General features: G+C 37.3%; 2 protein-coding genes and 1 long non-coding RNA gene across 3 annotated transcripts; 2 read left to right on the top strand and 1 right to left on the bottom strand.

Moving 5' to 3' along the window:
- Positions 1 to 7,355: 7,355 nt before the first annotated feature.
- Positions 7,356 to 10,790, bottom strand: LOC133874750 (uncharacterized). Its single transcript, XR_009901366.1, has 3 exons — positions 10,569 to 10,790; positions 8,849 to 8,942; positions 7,356 to 7,384 (listed from the first exon to the last, which is right to left on the bottom strand). It is a non-coding gene; the product is annotated as an uncharacterized LOC133874750 (long non-coding RNA).
- Positions 10,791 to 16,039: 5,249 nt separating this feature from the next.
- Positions 16,040 to 19,068, top strand: LOC133875152 (uncharacterized). Its single transcript, XM_062313175.1, has 2 exons — positions 16,040 to 16,297; positions 18,634 to 19,068. The coding sequence occupies exons 1-2, from the start codon at positions 16,040 to 16,042 to the stop codon at positions 19,066 to 19,068; spliced, it is 693 nt and encodes a 230-aa protein (XP_062169159.1).
- Positions 19,069 to 19,234: 166 nt separating this feature from the next.
- Positions 19,235 to 24,242, top strand: LOC133875151 (uncharacterized). The gene is made up of 3 exons (XM_062313174.1): positions 19,235 to 19,265; positions 20,251 to 20,549; positions 23,895 to 24,242. Exons 1-3 carry the CDS (start codon positions 19,235 to 19,237, stop codon positions 24,240 to 24,242), a joined length of 678 nt encoding a protein of 225 aa, XP_062169158.1.
- Positions 24,243 to 25,546: the final 1,304 nt, after the last annotated feature.

Here is a 25,546-nt window from a genome sequence, read left to right as displayed (position 1 = left end):
TACATCACAAGCTATGGCTGCGAGAGTAGGATATTTTGGTGTATTAACCTTCCACCAATTTAAGATGTCAAAATCTATAATATTTGCTTCACACCCATCCAACAAATATTGATCCACATCCGACCTACATTCCAAGTCATTCTCTGCGACAAGGTGTTGGGAAAACATATTCCTATATTGTGTCTCTTTATCTCCATCACCACAAATAGGATTGACATCTACTCTTCTTGTATCTTCAACAATGTTAGATGACTCCCCTACTCCCCTCCCATGAAACTTATTGTATTGCTCAATTAAACGATTCAGGAGGTCTCTCACTTTTGCCTCTATTTGATCCGCCCACATAGGCCCATTACATTTTTTCAACCAAAACACCAATGCCTTCATCTTGTTGCGTGGATCAAGAACAAAACCAACATACAACATTAAATTGATCATATCCATAGTCCCCCAATACTTTTCATATTTTTGTTTCATACTAAAACTCACAGAACTCAAGACCTCATCTTCACTGAGACAACCATCATTCAAAGTATTTTGAATAATACAAAGTTGCAAAAAATATGAATTGGAAGTGACATGAGTTGAACCAGAGAACTTCAATGTAGCTTCATAAAAAGTTTGCAAAAATGTCGCAAATGCCCTAGCATTTTCCCAATCAATAGGTTGAGGAACAACAAAATGATTATGCTCATCCTCCCCCAATAGGTCAAAAGCTCTTTGGTACTTCTCAGGAGTGGTCAACATCAAATATGTAGAGTTCCATCTAGTTGGAACATCTAAACACACCATGTTTTTACATTTAATTTTTTCCCGCTCTATACACTCTTTAAACTTTGACATCCTCTCCGGTGAAGACCTCACATATCTCACTGCGTTCCTTATATTAGTAACACAGTCACCTAAGTCTTTCAAGCCTTCATGCACAACAAGGTTTAAAATATGAGCGGCACAACGCATGTGAAGAAAATCTCCTCCTAAAACAGTATGACTCTTGTTCTTCATCCTCTTTCTCATATACTCAATCCCCACATCATTGGCTGAGGCATTATCGACTGTAATAGTGAACACACTATCAATCCCCCACTGAGTCAATGCACTCTCTATCATTCTTCCAATAGTTTCACCCCTATGATTGGGAATTTGGTTAAACTTGAGAATTTTTTTATGAATCGTCCAATCAGAGTCTATGAAGCTAGCGGTAACACACATGTAGTTTATATTTTGCAGGGATGTCCATGTATCGGTAGTGATGCATACCCTTTTACCGCTCAAAAAAGTCCTCAACCTAAGCTTTTCTTCTTCATACAATTTCAAACAATCTTTTTGTAAAGTGATACGACATGGCACTTTGAACCTAGGTTCAATTCCATTTATCAATTCCCTAAACCCATCACTCTCCACATGCCTAAAAGGCAGCTCACTTTTGATGAAATACCGAACAATCAAATTTCTTATATTGTTTGAATCATACTTCATGAATCCAATTTGGTTACCACTACCACCTTCTACTGGTTTCTTGAATGACATTTGCAACATTGTTTGGTTTTTGGGTAGTCTTGAATCTTTTGATTTCTTAAGTGGAGAGTCTGGGCAATTATAGGTAAGGTGGTGCATCATGGCTGAAGTGCCATTCCTCTTATAATGACACCCTATTAACCTATTGCAATAGTTGCACATAGCTTTAGGGTTTTCCTTATCGATCGGTTCCACTTTTTTAAAGTGACTCCACACAATGGATTGATTCACGGGTGGTTTTTTAGATTGTGACTGTTGGGAAGGTGTGGGGCTTTCAACATTTGCAGTGGAAGGTGTTTCAGAATTGTCATCTACCATAATAGGGGTGGTTGCATCACTCAAAGTGTCTGTCATCTGTTATTAGATAAACAATAAAATTTATTTAATAACCAAAGGAAAGATGAATCACTCAATCACACATAAAAAAAGTAAATCTCATCTCAAACTAATCATAGATTTAATAGCTAGCTGTAATTTGACATGAAAGATGAAAATAAAAATATATCCTCAAACTGTCTTCGGTAAACAAAGTACAATTAAATATACCGCACGAAAATATTTTAATTTCGTTTCTTAACGAAGATTGTTGTGTCTAAAAGGTGTAAGATTCAATTTCTTCAATTAGATGATCTAATTGACTATGGTCCTATTTTATTTAGACCTTGCAAATATTTGTTGATTGATCAGTAGTGCTTTGATCAAAGAAAATCAAAAAATTAATATTGCAATTGGGTTTTTGGGCCATAATGAGAAGGCTATTTGAATCAAAAAGTCCATATGCAATAAATTTGAAGGCAAAAACACTATATTCTTCATTTTCAAGTTATTTTCCAATGGTGCCAACCATTCGTTGATCTAATTATGTATAAATCACAGCGGGCCAAAATCGAGGAAACATAACTATAATTTTTGAAATTCCAGATTTGATGTATTTTGATTGAGGCTGAAAATCGAAACCTATAGGGGATAGCTTAAGCTAAATAAATTATAATGTTTGAATATGAAAAACCAAATCAGTCCCAAGGATTCGAATATGAGAAGACAAAAGCTCCGATTACACAAATCTCCACATCAAGATCAAACCATAGTGGCATAAGGAGATTTAAACCCACAAAACCTATAAAACATAACAATAAACACTGACATGCAACTAGAAAAACAGAAAAGAAACCAAAAAAAAAAAAAACATCATTGGTGGAAATTTGTCACAACAGAAAAATTTTGAACTGAAACTAAAATAAATCAAACATATAATCATAACAGAAACCCAAAATAGTGAAAATACAGCCTATTAAGTCTAATGATAGAAGAAGAAATAAAGCTTACTGTCAAAGTCGTAGAGAGGACGGAGAGTAGCGGATAGAGGTCGATGGTGGCTTTGGCGAGTGGCGGAGAGAGAGGCCGGCGAGTGGAGGAGAGAGGTCGGCGAGTGGCAGAGTGTTGCGAGAAGGGAGATTCGGAGAGATTGAGGGCTGAGGTAGGGAGGCGGCGCAGTGAGACTCGTGAGAGTAGGGAGTCGGGAGACGGGGAGAGTATAGCAATGGGAACTAGGGTTTGGTTAATGGCTTATGCCTATTAGACGGTTTAGACCGAATAGAAACGGCGCCGTTTCGGTGTTAAACACCAAAACGGAGCCGTTTTATATATAAAAATTTTAAAAATATATATATATATAATAAGAAAGCCGGTTACCGGTTATAACCGGTAACCGGCTTTCTTAAAACCGGTAACCGCCTTTTTAAGGCGGTTACCGGTTACCGGTTTTTAGGCAGTTTTAACGGTTATCCGGTTAACGGTTAGGGACGGTTAGCGGTTAGCGGACGGTTATTTTCACCCCTACTTGCTAACAGGCAGGGCAAATAGTGAGCTTCTTATTTGAAACAAAAAGGAGCTGAAATTTTGACAAAACATGGCGAACAATGCGATCCGCTAGATGACCAAAACAAGCGTGCCAGTCCACAAAGGCAGTGGGAGAAGTAGAAAAAATACTAGGCAGTGCAGCTTTAGGAGAAAACCAATGATATAAGCCATGTCTACTCAAGTTGTGGTGTAGAATTCTCCCGGAGGTACGATCCTTAACAAAAAAACAATATGGGTGAAATTCCACATAAACATTATTGTCAGACGTAAACTTTTGAATAGAAGGTAAGTTTTTGGTAATTTGAGGAACATGTAAGACAGAACGTAAAATAAAATTAGGAGAAAGTTTAGAGATGCCCGTATTTTTAATGGCAAGACGGGTACCATTGCCCACTTGAATCTCATCAGTGCCATCATAGGCTTCGGAGTGAATGTTTGAATTGTTAAGGTCGGAGGTGATGTGATGAGTGGCGCCAGTGTTGGGATACCAATTGAGATCTCGTGGTTGAGATGGGCCAGCAGTGTAAGCTATAAGATTGGGCCTTGCAGCTTGAAAAGCATGATCAAGCTTGCGATAACAATTTAAAGCAATATGACCCAATCCACCACAAACTTGACATGTGGGCCACGAGGAATTGAGTGGGCCAGATGCATTAGAGGAGAAAGGTATAGAGGAAGGCATGGGTAATAAGCCATGCCCATTATGCCTTGGTGGGTGTCTCGGTGGTCCATGGATGCCATTTGAGGGGAGATAAGTTATGGACATTCCATAAGTGTAAGGATGTAAACAAGTCGATCCTGAGCGAGTATTGGCTGTTCGGGATCGGCTCGTTTATGTTGGGTTGAAGCTCGAGCTTGAGCTCGACACGAGCCTGAATTTGGTGTGCGAGCTTGGCTCATCATGGAAGAAATACTGATCAAGCTCGAGCTCGGCCCGAGTGAACAAATTTAAACAAATACAAACCCAAAATTGTAAACCCCTAACACGAAAATCCTAGAACCAACCAACAAATCCCATACATAAAATCGGGAAAAATAAAGGATAGGAAAATTCGAAAATAGAATGTAAACCTAAAGCGACTGAGGCGCAATCAGTGTGGAGAAGCTGATGGGCTTGCGAGAACCAGTGGACGGCAACGTTGGGTCATCAAACTTGCCCTTGTTGTTGATGGTGTCACTGTTGGACGGGTACTGCACTTCGTCGCAACTTGCAGAAGCTTTGGCAAATGAAATGTTCAACGCAGGGTGTGCGAGTGAAGTGAAAAAAAAGTGAAGTGATAGACAAATTGTTAGTATTTTTATTGGCTACATTCTGGATTAAATTTTTTTTTTTTTTTTTAAAAAAAAAACACTTTATGTAATGGTTGCGTTTTAACAGGATGGTTAGTTTTTAATTCAGAATCTCCATGTATTCAGACAGTGTTCAAATCAAAGACTATTACTGATCACAAGCTTCTACAAAATGTCCATGAAGAGTTCTTGCAAAATCCAAGACCAAAGAGCCGGTTCCTATGCAACCGTCCGGACGTGCCTTTGAAGGTGTCTAGACGCCCCACAGTGTCTTACAGATAAACATTGAAGACGTCCGGACGTCAGAGCAACACCGCCCGGACGCCAGGTCAATCAGTATTCAACAAGGAGTTGGATTTCAGAAGTCAACACTGTTTGTGAAGTCTCTACAATCCGTCTGGACGACGTGGCAACACGTCCGGACGATGTCCAGTATTTCAAAATATTCTAGAGTTCCGTTCGAATGCGAAAAAGATTTTAGTGAAGATCGTCCGGACGCTCGGTCAAGCCATCCGGACGTGAACCCGATAAAGATTGAATTACGCTGCATTTAAAAGGATATCGCATAAAACCGTCCGAACGTAGCTAACTTCCGTCCAGACGCTCGCCAACCAGAGTCCGAATCTCAGCAATTTTTTAGGTCTCTTTAAGCCTATAAATAGAGGGCTCTAGGCTAGTGTTTTGTACAGAATTCGACAGTGCTTTGAGAGGGTGTTTAGGGAGAATCGAAGATCCGCTAGCTCTCAAGCCGTTGCCGGTGTGTGCTCAGTTGTTCGTGTGAAGTCTATCTTATGGGTCAGCCCTAAGGTAAAGGAATCTATCAAAAAACCCTTAAGGTGGAAGATCTGGCTGGAAAGCGTTCGTATTGGGTTACACGTCAGAGTTAGAGGTATGACTACTGCATAAGGGTATGTGAGTACGAGTGTCTTGTAACTAGCTTTGTTTTTGGATAGTGGATTTCCTGGGTTTGGCTACCTCGGAGTGATTTTTCTCTTCACAGAGTTTCCACTTCGTAACAAATATCTTGTCTTATTTAAATTTCACATTTAAGATATTTGTTGGCACACAAACACACACACTTGGTTAAATTATAAGTCAATAATTATTTTCAATTGATATCAGAGCTTGGTACACTCTGTTTAAGATTTTTTTATTGAGTGTAATCTTTTTTACTTTAATATTTTTTATATAATGTCTCAATCTCTTCATTGCATTCCTGCCTTCATTATAGAGTTTCCACTTCGTAACAAATATCTTGCCTTATTTAAATTTCACATTTAAGATATTTGTTGGCACACAAACACACACACTTGGTTAAATTATAAGTCAATAATTATTTTCAATTGATATCAGAGCTTAGTACACTCCGTTTAAGATTTTTTTATTGAGTGTAATCTTTTTTACTTTAATATTTTTTATATAATGTCTCAATCTCTTCATTGCATTCCTGCCTTTGATGGCACGAATTATGGGTATTAGAAAGCTCGTATGTGCTTCTTTTTAAAATTTATTGATGTTTTGCAAATTGTAGAAACTGGTTGGATTAAACCAGAGGCTATAACTGCCGAACTATCTGTTGCTCAAAATAGTGCACGACTTTCCAATGATAAAGCCCTATGTCAAGCGCTTTTCCCATCTGAATTCGCAAGAAATTCAAATTGTGAATCCACTAAAGAAGCATGACAAATCTTAGAAACAACATATGAGGGCACCAAACTTGTTAAATATGCTAAGCTCCAGATGTTGATTTCTAGATTTGAATAAATTAAAATGTTAGAGAATGAGACATTCGGTGAGTTTTACACCAGGATCAACGACTTGTGAAACTCGATGGTGAGTCTCGGGAAAAAGGTCTTTGATGCAAAATTCATCGATTCTAAAGTCTTTGCCAGAGCGTTTGAGGATTAAAGTGACTTTCATTAAAGAAAGCAAGGACTTAGCCTCTATAAAGATTGAAGAGTTGGTGGGATCTATTCAAACTTATGAGTATTCCCTGCCCCCAGTCAAGAAAGTAAAGGGTATGGCCTTCAAGGCAATTAAAAGCAAAGTCTCATCAGAGGAAGACTCGGATAATGAAGAAGAATTAGCCCTGATCGCCAACAACATCTATAAATTGATGAACACTGATAAATTCATCGAAGGATTGAGGGAAACTCTCAGTGAAGCCGAGCCAGAAGAAGATCCAAGAGGTCAGAGATGTTGTGAGTGCTCCGGCTTTGGGCACATGAGAACTGAATGTGCAAATCTTAAGCAGGATAAGGGGAAGGTGTGACGACCCAATTTTTTTTTTTTTTTTTTTGAAACATAAAATGAGTCATCACAGTGGCACGACTACATGTCGCTCAGCCAACATACAGTACACATTCCATAACATGTACCTGATAATCAGAGTTTCATTTACGCAGCGGATAACATATAATAACATTATCAATATAGCGGAAGGTCCATCTATAAACAATAGTTAATTACAACAAAAGCGCCATTAATGTTTATCTATTTAAGACTTCTACATAACTATTAAATACATACCAAAAGATTAGCTCATAAATACAAGTGTCACAGGTAACACGAGCCATAAACTAAGTCTACCAAAAGGCGAACAACCCATAGTCCACCTATTATAACTGTCGCGTCGGGCTTCAGTCAGAACATCCCAATTACTATGCTATAACGTCATTCACTAGGTCCACTGAACCTGCAATCAAAGCATCAGAGTCTGTACGGTTGTGGGTTTAATCACATCTGTACAGGTGGAAGGTATGAGTTCACCACCTCAGCAGTATAAAACTCACTAAGTATACAATATACACAAACATAATTGCTTGTAGAGTACAACAACGTTATTCACAAATTATTAAGTTCCCGCAACAACACATTATCAAGTACAAGTCTCGTTTATCACACATTATTTTATCCCGGTTTCCACTAACAATATTCCACGCGTACCATAAGCAATATTCCACACATCGCACCAGTGCTAGCACTTCAATGCTAGGCTTACCGTCAATACCGCCCGTAAAGCTACGACCCGCAGGGCACACATCTCACGTGTACTAGCACTTCAATGCTAGGCTTACCACACATCTCACAAGTGCTAGCACTTCAATGCTAAACTTACCATCAACACCGCCCATAAAGCTACGATTCGTAGGGCACACATCTCACGTGAACTAGCACTTCAATGGTAGGCTTACCACATATCTCACTAGTGCTAGCACTTCAATGCTAGGCTTACCATCAACACTGCCCGTAAAGCTACGATCCGTAGGGCACACATCTCACGTGAACTAGCACTTCAATGCTAGGCTTACCACATATCTCACTAGTGCTAGCACTTCAATGCTAGGCTTACCATCAACACCGCCCGTAAAGCTACGACCCGCAGGGCGCACATCTCACGTGAACTAGCACTTCAATGCTAGACTTACCACATATCTCACTAGTGCTAGCACTTTAATGCTAGGCTTACCACACATCTCAGCCAAGAGCTGCTACCCTCTGGCCTACCACTCATCTCAGCCAAGAGCTGCTACACTATGGCCTACCACTGTGCCAGATACTACAACACTGGACTTACCATCTATCAACTACCGAGTTCTCATAATACCAAAGCATCCACACTATATACATATCATCACATGTGTATTCCCAAACATTTTTCTTTCAACACATACCACATTCATTTTTACCAACAATTCCATAACCATCAATACATTCTAATTTCAACGACATCCATTTATCATCACAATTCTCAATCCAAATATATCATAACTCATTCACATATATTTCTACCAACACTTCCATAACTATAAATACATTACAATTTCAACGTCCATTTATCTATACAATTACAAACCAATATATCCCATCTCAATCATAAACAATTTTCTCAATAAATTCCATTATCATAAACAATCAAGATTCCTCAACATCCATTTATCCACACAATTACAAACCAATATATCACAACCCAATCACAAACAATTTTATCAACAAATTCCATAATCATAAATACAACCAATCATTATCAATATCAACTTATCATTACAATTCCCAATCCAATAACTCACAATTCAATTACATGCATCTTCACCAACAAATTCTATAATCATAAATGCAACCAAATGCAACAATACGTAAATCTAAGTTCCTAGGATTCCTCAGTGAGTAGAATACTCACTTGGCTGCATTGGACTAAGTACTCGAATATCCCCCATGTTCTAGTTACCTTGAACTCGCCGTTGGAGAGCAATTGAAGTCTCTACCTTACGTGCCTGCAAACATATATGATATTAGACTAAGCTATTGAACCAATGCTCTATGACGTATAAACAACCCGCGTGCTCATGCGTCGCATCACGCGCGTCTAAAGCTAGCTAGGTATCCTTTGCTACTATTAGATTTTTCATTGGTTCTTGGTTCCAATTGTATCTTGTTTATTAACATAAAATGTATTTACTCTTTTCATTAGTTTATATATTATTGTTGTATTACATTATTATTGCTAACCCCCATTTTTATAGTTTGTCATTCTTTTATTATGTTAATAATATTTATACTTAAGCCATATACATGTATATGTCTACATATATATATATACATATTCAACGCTTAAGCCTAATTCATTAGTACACATAAATATTATGTGTACATGGATAGGTGAATTAATTACTAAGTTGTCACCTAATGGATTCATACTATATTTATGTGTTTCTTATAGCTTACTAACTTATACTTATTAACTTAAGGTTATTTAAGTAATCTATAACTCTTCAACATTCTTGTTACAATTGTTGTCCACCTTTGATATTGATCTTAGACTTTAGGTTTATAGCTTATTTCGTTTCTTATCCATTAGACACCATTACTATGTATTCAACGCTTTACTCATATTGGCTACTAACCATCTAGGTAATTTAAATTATGGGGCCTTATCTTATTTAACCTATTAATTTTTTTTTAGCTCCTTTAAGCATCCAAATAAACCATAATAAAGAATCTAACTCAATTGAGTCAATCTTATCCTACATGTTCTCAAAATCCTTATTTACATAACAAGATCAATATTCTCTAATTGGAATTACCTTATACCAAAATTCTATAACAACTATCATCAATAATTGACAATTACATTCTCTAAATTCACAATAAAGTCTCAGCCCAAAGTCTATAAATAAATTCAACTCATAGGGTCAATCTCTTAACTAAACAACTTGAAATCAATTATAACCTTCATCAATTAATTACAACCCGCCTACCACATTCCAAAACACATATATAACATCACTAAGACCGAAACCCCAAGAGAACATTACCGTTTGGCCAACGACTCAAAATTCCCTTGAAACCCTATATTTTCATCTCAAGCAAAACCTACAATTTCCAACATAAAAATGCAATCACTAACCACAACCAGAATTACAAGTCATTTCTAACAAAATCCTTATTCTCACCCATTTAACCATAAACCCAAATTACTAACACCCAAAATCCAGCCATCATCTACACTTCCAAAATCCACTAAAAATCAACCCAATCGTCTATAACCAACAAAAGCCACTAAAATCAACATCAAGCATGCAAATCAACCAATCCACAACCGAAATCACAAATCACAAACACAATACAATCCACAACTTTAATACACACACACGGCTACAATAGGAAAGGAGCCCCAAAATCAGAACAACCGAAACCCCAAATCATCAAAAACCAACACATATTCCTACCCTTATACCCATTCAGAAATTGTAATTAAAATCCCAAGTAAATCAGTCCAATCCACCGAGAACCATCAAAGCAATCGGTGAAACTCAACCTACAACAAAGAACCCATTCGGTTCTACAAAAAAATCAAAGGAATGGGAATGAAATCAAGGAGAAGGAAGAAGAAATCTCACCGGAACAGGGCCAGAATTCACGGCCCAGCTACTGCCACCACTACCCGACGGTGGCCCAGCCACCACAGCTCCGAAAATCGCACCACTACCGGCCAAGAACTGCTCTCCACACTCGGGTTGGGTCTCACTCAATTCATCTCTCTCTCTCTCACGGGTGGATCTCTCTCTCACAATCTCAATGTCTCTCATGGTCTGCTGTGGGTAGAAGAAGAAAGGAGGAAGGGAGAAGGGAAGAAGAGGGAAGGGAAGAGAGGAGGGCGTCGGTGCTGCTGTGGCGGAAGAAGAAGAGAAGAGGGAAAGAAAGGGGTTCAGGCGAGGGGAGAAACCGAGAGAGAGAGAGGGGGGACCTGCGCGTGGAGGGAAAAGAGAGAAAAGAAACGAAAAAAATGAGAAAAGGAGTCCGGTGTGCTGCTGCCTGGAGCCGAGCGGAAGAGAGGAAGAAGGAAAGAGGAGAAGGGAAGGGGGTGTGCGACGGGGAGGAGAAAAGAAGAAAAGAGAAAAAGAAGAAGAGCCGTGCGAGTGAGGGGGAAAAGAAGGGAATCTGGAAAAGAGAGAAAATAAGGGAAAAAGAAAAAGAAAGGGAAGAGAAAGAAGAAATGGCCATGTGTCATCTTGAGAGTGGTTGGGAGAAGATAGAGTAATCTTCTCCTACCCAATCTGGCGATGACACGTGGCAGGATAGGATTTCTTTTTCTTTAAACCCTCAAACTACTGTTATTTATAGTAGGACCCCATCTAATTTTACCTCTATCATTTATCAATTAATATTCGGCCCCTTATTTAATTTAACTACATTTTATTCATACAATTAATTATTTATTACTCTAGGACTCATTATTATTATTATTCCTATTCCATTATTTTATTTAAAACTCATTTTATTTAATAGGTACAATTTATCGATCAATAACTGCCCTATTTATTTTCTTGGTCTTTACAGAAGGCCTACATTGCAACTCTCAGCAATGAGTCTGAGAAAGAAGAAGAATCTCCTGAGAAGTGTCTAACATGTGTGACTCCAAGTGAAAACCAGGACGATCTTTACTCTGAGCATGGTGACGAATAACTAAAAGAGGAATATTGTGTCATGTACATGGAACTCATGAAGCTAAGAGAGTCCAATCAGAAGAAGGTGATAAAGCTGAACACGATGAAGACAGAAAGAGACACATTACTTCAAAAGATCACAGACTTGAAAGATAAACTGATGGATGCACAGTTACAGTTGGAGAAGTTCTCAGACAACAAGATAGCTCAGATGCTGACAGGTCATAAGTGTTCATCTGACAAAACTAGTCTCGGGTATGTAGCTACTAATTCCTCCAACATTGCTTCTACTTCCAGAGCTGTGTTTTTTAAGCCCTCAAGTTCGGAGCCTCATAATGACAAAGGTAAGGCTATTATGGTTTATTGTGAGAATGATAATACTACTCCTGTGAAGTCTAAGCATTCTACAGAGAGAAGCCTACCTACATGTCATTATTGTGGGATAGTGGGACATATTAGACCAAATTGTGGTCAGTTTAAATTCCCAATAACTTGGAATAAGAAGAATGCTCCTAATAAGGAAAAAGATGTTGAAGAATATTTCAAGACAAAATATGTTCATCCATATAGGAGACAATTCATTCAGAAGTTTGTCCATATTTGCCATCATTGTGGGTTAAGTGGTCACATTTGACCCAAGTGTCCCCACGTACTTGTTCAGAGGTCCAAAGTGAAGAAGGAGTTGTCAAAGAAAGACTCTGATAGCACCAGACCTCTTAGGAAGCATCAGGCTCATAGGAAACTATCAATGTATACTTCAATGTACAAAACTCCCATATGTCACCAATGTGGAGTTCATAATCATGTCAGACCCAGGGGTCCTCAGCCTCAAAAGGACCCACCTAGAAAGACTGGACCTTATACAAGATATCCTGCTCCAAGGCATCAGCGACAGCAACAGAGGTTTGCTCCTGTAAAACAGGCCTGGTTGCCAAAGAATAAGAAATCTCAGTATCATGAAGAAAAGCCGCAGAAGCCTAAAAAGGATCCATCCTATGAAGAATTACCCATTGCTGGCAGCTTTATGAGGAGCTTGATCAGATATATGGAACTGTAGCCGAAGGATGAAGGACAGGATAGGCACACTCACTTCCCTAGGGGGAGCGGACCCATCTAGTAGGTGAGGTCACACATGCTTAGGATTGTTGTTCCTAAATCCTAGTGCATGTCAGGTACACTTGCATTGCATATTTTATATTGCCATATATTGTTTATGCTTTGCATATTTGTTATGGAACCATTTTTTCTATCCCTATAGTTTCTCATGTTATCTTGAGAAAATTCTGCAGGTATTTCATAGAGATGACAACAAAAGCACGTCGGGTGGCTGCTTTTCTGTCTTGGTATAGGTAAACATCTCTCCCTAAGGTTAGGTTTGCCCTTACCTTACATGCTTGGACTAGATTTTTTTTTTCCCGTTTAACATGTTTTTGTTGTTTTTCTAATTTTATTTTCAACAAAAAAAAGGGGATTTGTTGCAAGATTTCTTCTAAAAGTTTTCAGCTATCTCATGTATATTTATCTGTTTTGACAGTTCTCTGTGCTTTGATAAAATATACATGCATATGGTTAAGATTCTAAATATAATATGTGCTGAGTTTTCTTGCTGCATATTTACTAGATAATTGCTTTTCTCATGCGATGAAAAATGTGCACTATCCAAGGCTCCCTAAGGTTTTTTTTTTTTTTTTTTTTTTTCTATCTGACTTTTAACTTCTAGAAATTCTAATGAGAGAGATTTTTTTTGCTAAGATGGTCAAACTGACCAACTCACCAGTTGAACCTAGAACCCATAAATTCTGACATTCTTTCTAGGTTGCAGCACCAAGTGATAAAAAACATTCAAATTTGAATAATATATGGATAAATAAAAAGATCCACTGCTTTTGTGCTATAAATCTGTTTTTGAACTTGTCCCTATAAAAACAGTCAGTGATCAAATCATTGTGAAAATAGACAATCACTAAAGGACGAAGTAAAAGAAAAGTGCTGCACCTTAGGGGGAGTGTATCAGATGAGGGTGGCTAGGCCCTAGTAAAATAAGGTTTGACCTTTGACTGATTTAACATTGATTTTCTCTCTTATTTAGAAAATCCAGGTGATTTAAGTCATATCAGTAACTTCTTACCTTATTGAGAAAGCCTTCGCACACACACGCATTGCATGAGTTAAGTTTATTATTGAAAAAGTTAAGCCTGCAGGAAATTTATGCTAATTGATTACTTAACTCTTTTTCTATATGCTTGCGTATTTTTGACCAACTATATGATTGTTTTCACAGGTTTAGATACATGTGTGTGCTGATTTCTCGTTTAAGACCTAACCTTGTTCTTTTCTCTATTTTTTATTTTGGTTATGGTTTTTCTTTATACTCTATTTACCCTTTGTCCTTTTGAGACAAAAATGAGAGTATTTTTTGTTTTGGACTGAGAATGTATTTCCAAACCGGTCAAGTGTTTTTTGTCCCATAATAGCCAAATAAGGAGTTTGTTAGTATTTTTATTAGCTACATTCTGGATAAAACAAAAAATACTTTATGTAATTGTTGTGTTTTAACAGGATGGTTGGTTTTCAATTCAGAATCTTCATGTATTCAGATAGTGTTCAAATCAAAGACAATAACTGATCACAAGCTTCTACAAAATGTCCATGAAGAGTCCTTGCAAAATCCAAGACAAAAGAGCCAGTTCCTGTGCAACCGTCCGGACGTGCCTTTGAAGGTGTCTGGACGCCCAGCAGTGTCTTACAGATAAACATTGAAAACGTCTGGACTTCAGAGCAACACTGTCCGAACGCTAGGTCAATCAGTATTCAACAAGGAGTTGGATTTCAGAAGTCGACACTATTTGAGAAGTCTCTGCAAGCCGTCTGGATGACGTGGCAACACGTCCGGACGATGTCCAGTATTTTAGAGTATTTCAGAGTTCCGTTCGAACGCGAAAGGATTTTAGCGAAGACCGTCTGGACGCTCGGTCAAGTCTGCCGGACGTGAATCCGATAAAGATAGAATTACGCTGTTTCTGAAAGGATATCGCAGAAAACCGTCCGGACGTGGCTAACTTCCGTCCGGACGCTCGTCGGCCAGAGTCTGAATCTCAGCAATTTTTGAGGTCTCTTTAAGCCTATAAATAAAAGGCTCTAGGCTAGTGTTTTGTACAGAATTCGACAGTGAATTCCATTGTGCTTTGAGAGGGTGTTTAGAGAGAATCGAAGATCCGCTAACTCTCAAGCCGTTGCCAGTGTATGCTCAGTTGTTCTTGTGAAGTCTATCTTAGGGGTCGGTCCTAAGGTAAAGGAATCCATAAAAAACCCCTTAAGGTGAAATATCTGGTTGGGAAGCGTTCATATTGGGTTACACGTCAAAGTTAGAGGTATGACTACTGCATAAGAGTATGTGAGTACGAGTGTCTTGTAACTAGCTTTGTTTTTGGATAGTGGTTTTCCTGGGTTTGGCTGCCCTGGAGTGGTTTTTTTCTTCACAAAGTTTCCACTTCGTAACAAATATATTGTCTTATTTAAATTATGCATTTAAGATATTTGTTTGTACACAAACACACACACACTTGGTTAAATTATAAGTCAATAATTATTTTCACAAATGAAAGGTGATTTGCCTTGACATGATTTCTAGAACTGTGGAAGAAGAAGGATATGCACAAGCGGACTAAAATATGATAGGCTAAACTATTCCTTCTTTGATGAAGATGAAGGATGCGTCAGGCTTAATGAAGGGTGATGGCTTGTCTTTATTTTTTGAGATCTGTTGGGCCCTTGGGAAATGAAAGATGAGTCAGGCTTTGGGCAGTGGGAGAATTAAGACAAAAAAGTTGTTGATTCAAGTAAGACATAGAGTGCCATTGTAAAAAAAAAAAAAGGACGTATGAGTGCCCTGATTTGGAGTGGAGTGGATAAGATCAAACATCCATAGCACTTTTACTTTGTAATTTTAAGGAATAATTGCACCATTGGTCCCTGTGGTTGGCTCTAATTGCAAATCACTCTTTGTGGTAACAAAATTAAATGGGGGATCCCTCTGGTAAACCATAATGACAAATAGGTCCCTGAACGTATTTTCCGTCAACCATTTTAATAGTTCCCGTTACCCCGCCACGTCAGAACCAATCAGAGACCGACATGTGTAATTTTTTTTTAAAAAAATATTAATACAAAAATCTTTCCCTCTCGTACCACTAGTCTCCCACTGCCACCGTTATATGGAAGAGCCATCTATGCACACATTCCCACATTCGTGGCTTGGGTCTGGATTCGGCCTCGAGCCCCACCAAGTCTCGGATGGCATGGTGGGCCAGACTGCAGCCCGCAAGGCCGCTGGCGTCATCCTCCTGGCAGGTCAGCCCGGAACTGGCAAGACCGCCATCGCCATGGGCCTGGCCAAGTGACTTGGCTAGGAGACCCCTTTCACCATGCTTGCCGACAGCGAGCTCTTCTCGTTGGAGATGTCGAAGACCGAAGCCCCAACCCAGGCCTTCCGCAAGGCCATCGGCGTGCGCATAAAGGAGGAGACTGAGGTCATCGAGGGAGAGGTCGTGGAGATCCAGATTGACCGCCCCGCCATCGCCGAAGCAGCCTCTAAGACAAGTAAGCTGACCCTGAAGTCCACGAAGTTGGAGATAGTGTACAACTTGGGGGCAAAGATGATCAAGGCGCTGGGGAAGGAGAAGGTGTATAGCAGAGACGTGGTGGCCATCAACACATGAGGATGGGAGGCGGAAGTAGGGGGTTAATTTTTTTTTTTTTTTTTTGGGGGGGGGGGGGGGAAGAAAATGACGTGGGAATTAATGACACATGTGTCATTTTTGTGTTAATTTTATGTAAATAAAAAATTTGCGTTATTTTTTTAAAAAAATTTACATGTGTCGGCCTCTGATTGGTTCTGACGTAGCCGGGTAATGGCAACTGTTAAAATAGCTGACGGAAAACACGTTCAGGGACCTATTTGTTATTATGGTCTACCAGAGGAATCCCTCATTTAATTTTATTACCACAGAGAGTGATTTGCAATTAGAGCCAACCACAGGAACCAATGGTGCAATTATCCCTAATTTTAATTGGATCTCATTGCCCAAAGCATGATTTGGGCTATTAGTTGGATCTTAACACTATTATTTTGTAATTTTATATAATTGTGTATAATAAGATTACAATTAAAACAATAAAAATGGTGTGTTATAACAATAAGTCAAGGACAATAAAAGCTAGTAACTTTTTTTTTAAAAATAAAATAAAAAATAGTTGATCATGTATAATTATATTTAATCATGTATAAACAAAATCACCTTTGTTTATATAATTAGGATAATTATTAATAATTACACTTAATCATAGGATCATAGGTTATAAAATATGAATTTAAGCTATAATAATAATAATAATAATTGACTTATTGACTTAACAAAAAACAAAAAACAAAAAATAAATAAACAAAATAAACTTATTGAACTAGAAAAAGATAAAAAAATATTAATTGGCTATAAATTATACTTAAACTATGAAATCAAATTATTAACATAATTAACTTATTGAACCGGAAAATAAGAATAATATTAATTTGGCTATAAATTATGAATTAAGCTATAACTATTAATCAAAATTATGTGCTTGTGCTTGTGTGAAATATTAATCAATCAATAAACATAAATATAATTATGCAATTATACTTATAGTTTATTTGTTTAATATTCATAACTTAATTTGTAATTACGTGAACTTATACTTATAATAATGTGATTATATGAACTCAAACTTACAGCTTATTTTCTAATTATATATTTATGAATTTTAATCTAAAAATTCGTAATCTTATGGTCCTATGTATCTAATGATAGTACTTTTATTTATTTTTAAACAATTCTTAAGTAATAAGTATCATGTGATGTTGAATCTTAAAAAATAATCGAGCTTTAGAAAGAAAAAAAAAAAACAATTCTTAAGTAATAACTAATAAGTATCATTTAATCTTAAAATACGATCTACGTTTCATAATTGTCGTTATATCATATGATTAACTTAAATTCGTACTTATATATGTAATCTATATACCTAATTATTGTATCTAAGTATAATTAATAATTGTTAGATACTTATAATCTTAAATCATACTTAACCATTGTATATAAGTATCTAGATACTTAATCATTATATTAATATGAATTTTTATACTTATTTAATATTATATGGTTATAATTTATACTTGTACTTAATTTGTGTATATGTTATGTGTTACGTGTGTGTATATATATAAAATGTTTTATGAATTATGAATCGTATAATATCATATAACTTACAAGATTATCTATGAAAAGTATAATCATATGATTTACCAATTCATATGATCTTAGATTTTGGATTACGTGATCTAATGATAATACTTTGAACATATAATCATATCTGTATATATAGTGATTATATATCATATGACACAATGTTATATTATTATATTATTATATGATTATATAATCATATTATATTACTTGCATAATATAATTGACATATTAAGTATATGAATTGTCATTAAATCATATGATTATTAGATTAGGTATTGCTTTTATTTACTTTTACTATTTAACATACATATAACTAATTATTTATCACTACTTAATATATATTGACAATTATTATTTGTTACTTATAAGTTATATACATACATATATTATATATATTGCATGTATATGTATCTGTGTGTGTCTCTATATATATACGAGTTGAGCCTTAATAAGCGAGTCGATCCTTATACGAGTGGGTTCACGAGCTTTAATCGAGTCGAGCTGAGTTTATATGAGTTTGTGTCATTTAATAATCGAGCTTATTTTCGTGTTCACGAACAGCTCATTTAATAATCGATTCGAGCACAAGTCGAGTTTAAACCGAGCTGATCTTGAATAAGCTCGCTAGTGGCTTGGCTCGTTTACACCCCTACAGAAGTGCGCCCATGGGGGAATGACCGGCCACGAGCACGAGAGGAGGTTCGGCTACAGGATGCGGCATTGGCAACGAATAGGTGGTTGGCAGCAAAGTTGTGCTTCTTGATCCTCGTTTCGTGGGCAAGAAGGTGGCCAAGGAGGTCATCCATGGTGAGTGGCTCGAGCCGGGTCGTGACGAAGGTGATAAGGGGGTCGTATTCGGGACCCAAATCGGCGATGAGGTACGGGATGAACTCATAATCGTTGAGGGGCTGTTTGGTAGCAGTAAGAGTGGCGGACACTTGCTTGATCCGCTGAAAATAATCTGTGATGGAGGAGTTTCCCTTCTTGGCAGTAGCGAGCTCATAATGAAGACTCATGGTACGAGCACGGGTGGTGGAAGTGAAGGTTTGGCCGAGAGAAGTCCAGAGTTCATGGGCAGTGCGGCAACCGAGTATTTGTGGAAGAAGATCTTCAGAGATGGTGGCTATGAGCATACTGAGAATAAGTTGATCCTGGCGGAATCAGTGTAGAGTTGTTGGGTCAGTATAGATTGTGAGAGACCCATCGGCTGAGGTGGAGGAATATGGGTGAGGGGGCGTTTTGATACCATCCACAAAGCCGTAGAGATCATGGCCGTGAAGGTAGGTTTCAATTTGATGATGCCAAACAAGGAAATTTGTTTTGGTTAATTTGGAGATGGATCAAGCAAAGCTAGAAAGGGATGCAGGTGAAGGATTTTGAGAAGCTTGGGTGTTGGTTTCGGTGGAGATTGGAGTGGCAGTGGGGGAAGAAGCCGTGGGTGCAACTGGGTTGCTAAAGGATGCCATTTGTGTGGTAGGGGTGTTTGAGAAAAGGCCCCAATGAAGATTAGAACAAATTGAAGAATGAGGGAGATGGAAGAAATTTTTGGAAAAAAAAAGAAAAGAAAATAAATTACGGCAGTGATACCATATAGAAAGGTAAGAATTGATTAGATTGAATTGTTTGATTATTCATCTTTGGATGCTTGAATTTATACAAGTATTGGACAATATACAAAAGGAAATAATACAAAGGAAATTAAACAATTGATTGTAATTTTTTATTTTTGTGTAACTAGCTGTTGGTTGCCTTGTGTGGATGATTTGCCGTTGGTTGAGTTTCCTTGTTGAGAATTGCTAGCTGTTGTGTGCCTTGTATGGAGAGTTGCCTAGTAGAGTCTTGTGATTTGTTGCCTTGTAAAGATTTGGTCTCCGTAGATAGTTCATTAATATATACGTGGTTTAGAGGCGTGTACGATTCAAGTGTTATTAAGTGCCACTTGCTATTATGGCTTTCGGAAGGCAAGGCATAGCACCTTCATATCGGTCATAGAATGACATTGGCGAATGTTATGCCTGGAATTGGGGGAATGGGGTGGTTTGGCGAAGGGAAATGGATGATCATAATTCAGGGTGTAAAACTAGACATTGAAGCTTTAGGGATGAAAAAAGCATAAATTTTGAAAGTAATTTTAAAAAAATTTGTGCGGAAAATAATTTTTTTTCATTTTAAATGGAAATGAGCCGGTTAGTGTATTTAGGAGGGATAAAATGATCATTTTAATTTTTTGCATAATTTTACCATATTAAATACACTAACCGACTCCTCTTCATTTCATTTGAAATGAAGAAGATCCTTCTCTCCTAGTTTTACCATTGCATTAAATGGTACTTTGGTGGTACATTTTTTAGGTAAGAAGGGTCTTCGTCAAGGGGATCCTATATCCCCTTGTCTATTTGTACTGGCTATAGAGGGATTATCACTTTTGCTTGAAGAGGCTGTAGCTTCTCCTCTGTTTAGTTTTCATCCTAAATGCAAGGTTGTGAGGTTTAATCATTTATGCTTTACTGATGACCTGTTTGTCTTCTTTGCTGCAACTTGCAATTCTGTTTTAGCAATTCTTAATGCTCTTGCTGAGTTTGAATCTTTGTCGGATATGAGGGCTAATCCTTCCAAGAGTTCCATCTTTATGGTTGGAGCTTCTTGTGAGGTGATATAATACCTTGGAATATACTACACCTAGGATAATAATGCATAAGTAAAACATGTGCATATGTATATATAAGTATAAGGCTTAGTTATTATTATTATTAGTTTAAATAGAGTTGTATTTATATATATATATATATTTATATTGGATTAGTGAAGATATTAAATAGATCGAGCGACAGAATAATAGCTGGAAATAGAATCGATCGAGCGACTTTATAGTCGATCGAGCGATTCTGGGTCGAAGTCGATCGAGCGACTTAATTATCTAGTGCAATGCAGTTTACATTGAAACAGCGATGGACGATTTTCAACCTTCAATTCTTGGACCCACATCATGATTTCGCTACCAGATGATTATACCCCTTTTTAGTTAGTCTAGTTAGCCCAATTTAGTTCAAAGCCAACTAGATTTTCATAGATATTTAGTATTATTACCTAAAGATATGGAAATCCTATTCTAGAAGATATGAGAGATTTGGGCAGCGAATTTGGAGGATTATTTGGCTCAAATCCGGCTATTGAAGCACCTAGTTGCTGGCTTAATCTCAACCGTCTAAGATCATTATATATAGCATGCATGGGTCATCAAAATCATCAAACTCTCTCCCAACTTCTCTCACGTAAGCTCCATGCTCCCTCCCTATTTTAGTGCATAAATTTCATAGGAAAAGCTCTCTCTTTTTCCTATGAATCCAGCACTTAGAAGATTAGGAATAAAGCCTTAAACCACCTCTCATTTCCCAACAAAACACTATAAAATAATATATGAAATCCTTCTCTATTTCTAGTGCAAAAACCAGCAACATTCAACTTAGCTTCAATATTCTATGTTGGATCGGTTCACTCCTCCTTCTCTAGTTGTTTGAGTGCGAATTCCAGTAAGTGAATCTTCCCACTTTACTCTCTAGAATTCAGTATTTGTTCCCTGGAATCATGGGTTGCTTCTCTTCTTCTAGTGAGAGAGTTACACCCATGAAGATTTAAATGAACATGATAGTAACTTTACTTTGATATTTTGTTTTGAACAGAGGAGCTCCCTAGCTTATTACCGGAGCTACTACCTGGTAAATGAAGTATTTCAAGATGGTTAAGAATGTTTAATAACTGAGTTTAAGAAATAAAATCAGCCTTTGTTTTATTAAGTGAAGAATAAGTGTGTTTTTTGAATTAAGAGTTTGTGTGTGATGTTCCTGGTTTGCGTTTATATAAATATATATGTGTGTGTTTTATGTGAGTAAGAGTATGTAGGTAAATGTAAGCTGAATGGGTTCAGCCAGTGAAGAATGAGAGAAGTTGTGTGTATGTGTGTTTCAAAAGAAGAGACAGTGAGTGTGATTAGTTAGCGAACATGTGATAAATGTATATATATGTGAGGTGTAGGTTGTGAGAGTATGTGTACTTACTGTGTGTATAGTAGAAGGGATGGATGAAGAAAGTGGTGCGTGAAGAGAATAAGGTAAGGGATTAAAAATAGAGTGTCAGTGTATGTGTATGTGAGGGTGAGTTATATGTATATATCCATATATTAGTTAGATATATACTAGTTGGAATTAATGGTTAATAAAAGAAGATATTTAAGTTTCATTACTCAATAATTTAAAATGGCGTTCAACATCTTAATTAAGAGAACAAAAATGTTGTTATGTCATCCAATGTATAAATGGAAGTATTAGAATGATTGTTAGAATAATATCATAAGAATAAGTATAGTAAATATGTTTGTAACGCCTTATCACTAATTTAGTATTATTACATTATTGTAATTATGCAGTTATAGAGGAAAAACTTTTGGAGGAGAAACTAGTAAGTATCTCTATACTTACTAAGGACGAAGCTCGTTGATTTTTCCTATGATATTATGATACTGTTTTATTTACTTGATTGCGCATGTGACTTTGCATGTTTTATTATTTTTAATAATCTGTCTAATAACAAGCTTTTGGATCTAGATCCACAGTGGGTACATGAGGCTTCACATGAGTTCTTAGGTTCTCAGTGAATGTGGAAGTACCCGAAATAGAATAATAGATACAAAAACTGGTGTACCTAGGTTGTAACGACCCAAGGAAAAGCGTTAGCCATATCTACGCTATCACTCCAAAATGACTAGTCAATTTGAAGCTTCCCTAAAACCCATTATAAAGCCCAGTTTCACCTAGTAACTAGGCAATGTGGGACTTAGCACCCATGAGTATCTTTATAAACTACTCACTCTATGTGAGCTATTCATCTCTTCCCAATATGGGACCGGAGTGTTACAAACTCCCCCCTTAAACCTCTGACGTCCTCGTCAGAACCATGTCATGCAGTGCTCTAGTACTACATGACCTGACGTTACTAGGTGGCTCTAATACCATTTATAACGACCCAAGGAAAAACGCTAGCCACATCTGCACTATCACTCCCAAAGGACTAGTCAATTTGAAGTGTTTTTAGAATCCATTATAAAGCCCAGTTTCACCTAGTAATTAGGCAATGTGGGACTTAGCACCCATAAGTATCTTTATAAACTACTCACTCTATGTGAGCTATTCATCTTTTCTCAATATGGGACCGGGGTGTTACATAGGTCACCAGGGAAACCGAGGTTTCCAGGAGCCTAGGCTCCCAAATAATATAATTAAAAGTTAAAGGAAGAAAGCCCAGGCTTCAAATAAGACGTTAACCGTGCCTAGACCAACAGATGAGTGGAAAAAGGGAATTACCTAAAACTCTGCATTTAAAACTGTTATATCATTGCTTTATGATTATGTTTATATTCAATTTATGTCTATGATTCGCGACTGTAGATTATATATTGCGTATACATGTAATCACGAAGCCATTACATTATGTTGCATTTATTAAATAAATCAACACTCATATTATTATGAGAAACAGTGGACTTGCTTTAGTATTTTATATTGTTATTTTCTTCCTGTATTGCGTGATAATTCAGGTTATGAAGAAGAAGAATATCATGACTATCCAGGCTCTTAGATGATTCCTGATACTGGTTTTTGTAAGGCTAGACTGCCTTCTTTTTGGGAACTACCATGTTGTAGTTCATTAACTTAGCTCAAGACAATATTTATAATTTTGCAGTTATGTATATATTTTGGCTTGTATGACTATTATGCCCTGTGAGGCATAACTACTACTGCTTTGTATAATTATACTGACTGGCTTACTATATCTATTTTGAGGTATTTCAGTAGAAGTTCTGAAGTGTCATTTAATTCCCAAGTCTGTATTATATCCATATATAATCCGTTGCCAATATTTAACTCTGATAAGTTAGTAATGTCATGTGAAAATTCAAAAAATTTTCACTTACTCTTTTTGTAAAAGCGGGGTGTTACAGGTAAAGCAGCAGATTTTGTCTTTGCTCCATATGCAAGAAGGGAAGCTCCCTATGAGATACCTGGGAGTGCATTTGATCACTAAAAGTTTATCTTATTTAGATTGTGAAGTTTTGGTTGGTCGGATCAAGTCCTGGACTTTGAGGAAGTTTTCCTTTGCTGGTCGTTTGCAACTCATATCCTCTGTGCTTCTCAGTTTGCAGGTCTATTGGACTAAAGTGTTCCTTTTGCCCAAACAAGTCATTAAACTGATTGAGCAGAAACTTAATAAGTTCATGTGGGGAAGAAGTGATTCTAGAACTCATGCTAAGGTGGCTTGGGAGAAGATTTGTGCTTCTAAGAAGGAATGAGGTTTAGGGATAAAAAGTATTGAAGTTTGGAATAAGGCTTCAATGATGAATCACATTTGGAACCTTTTTATTAAAGTTGGCTTGATGTGGGTAGCATGGGTTGAGGCAAATTGGCTGAAGGGACGAAGCTTTTGGCATGTTTCAGTTGTGGTGTCATGCTCTTGGAGTTGGAAAAACCTCCTACAACTTAGAGATCTAGCTAAGAAGTTTATTCGGTTCAAAGTTGGTGATGGAAGTAGGGTGTTTCTTTGGTTGGATCATTGGCACCCTGCCGGCTATTTGCTTGATCGATATGGATACAGAATTGTTTATGATTGTGGTTGTTCCCTTAATACTAAACTGGCCACTGTCATAAAGAATGGAAATTGGTTTTGGGCTAGTGCTAGGTTTGATACACTAGTTGATATTCAAAGCCAGCTACATGAAGTTGCATTGGGATATACTGATGAACCAGTTTGGGGTTCCATAAATGAGAAATACACTTGTGCTGATACTTGGGGCAAGTTAAGAGTGAGTTTTCTGGTTGTTAATTGGTGGAAAATGGTTTGGTTCCCCATGGCCATACTTAAACATGCATTTATTATTTGGCTTGTGTTCCATAATGCTTTGGTTACAAAGCAAAAGATGTGTTGTTGGGGTTACAATAAGAATAGCCTTTGTTTGTTCTGTTATAGTGCTCAAGAGAGTATTAAGCATCTCTTATTTAGATGCAGCTTCAGTTCCTGAATTTGGAGAAATACCATGGCCGAGTGCTCTGTGCTTCAAGCGCCTTTGGACTGGGATGATATATTCCTAGTTGGGGTGCAGTTGTTCTGAGTGGTAGAAGCTTGAAGGCTAATTTGGGAAGACTCGGGTTGGGAGCTACAATGTATCAGCTTTGGAGGCAGAAAAATGATTGCTTCACCATAATACTCCTCGTACTGAGGAATCCATCTTTACGCAAATTAAAGGGGATGTTCGTGCGAGAGTTTTGGTCCAGGGCAAGTTTCCGTGTTCTAGGAAGAATTTGGAACTTACTGCCCGGTGGAATATTAATAGCTAGTCTCTATTTTTAAGCTCTGTTTTGCTTGCTGTCTTGTTGTTTTATGTTGTTGCTCTTTGAGCTTCTACTTTAGTTTCTGTTGGGTGGGCTTGCTGTATGTGCTAGTAGGTTGTAAGGTAGGGTCTTTGTGTTTTAGCTGCAGTCCTACTTTGTTGGCTGTGGTGTTGATGTAATCTAGGTTTGTCGGATTGTGTTCCAGTTTTCACTGGAGAGTTGTTTTTGTTTGTTGTTCTATGAAAACTTTTATTCAATAAAAAGAAGA

Source organism: Alnus glutinosa, chromosome 8, assembly GCF_958979055.1.
Source record: "Alnus glutinosa chromosome 8, dhAlnGlut1.1, whole genome shotgun sequence".
Lineage (NCBI taxonomy): Eukaryota > Viridiplantae > Streptophyta > Magnoliopsida > Fagales > Betulaceae > Alnus > Alnus glutinosa.
This window is presented reverse-complemented; position numbering and strand designations above follow the sequence as displayed.

Coding starts and splice junctions, on each gene's coding strand:
- LOC133875152 (XM_062313175.1), top strand. CDS start 16,040: ATGCTTGCCGACAGCGAGCTCTTCTCGTTGGAGATGTCGAAGACCGAA. Junction 16,298..18,633: donor AGGCGCTGGGGAAGGAGAAG/GTGTATAGCAGA, acceptor GGCAACGAATAG/GTGGTTGGCAGCAAAGTTGT.
- LOC133875151 (XM_062313174.1), top strand. CDS start 19,235: ATGGATCAAGCAAAGCTAGAAAGGGATGCAG. Junction 19,266..20,250: donor AAAGCTAGAAAGGGATGCAG/GTGAAGGATTTT, acceptor TACATTTTTTAG/GTAAGAAGGGTCTTCGTCAA. Junction 20,550..23,894: donor TGGTTGGAGCTTCTTGTGAG/GTGATATAATAC, acceptor GGGGTGTTACAG/GTAAAGCAGCAGATTTTGTC.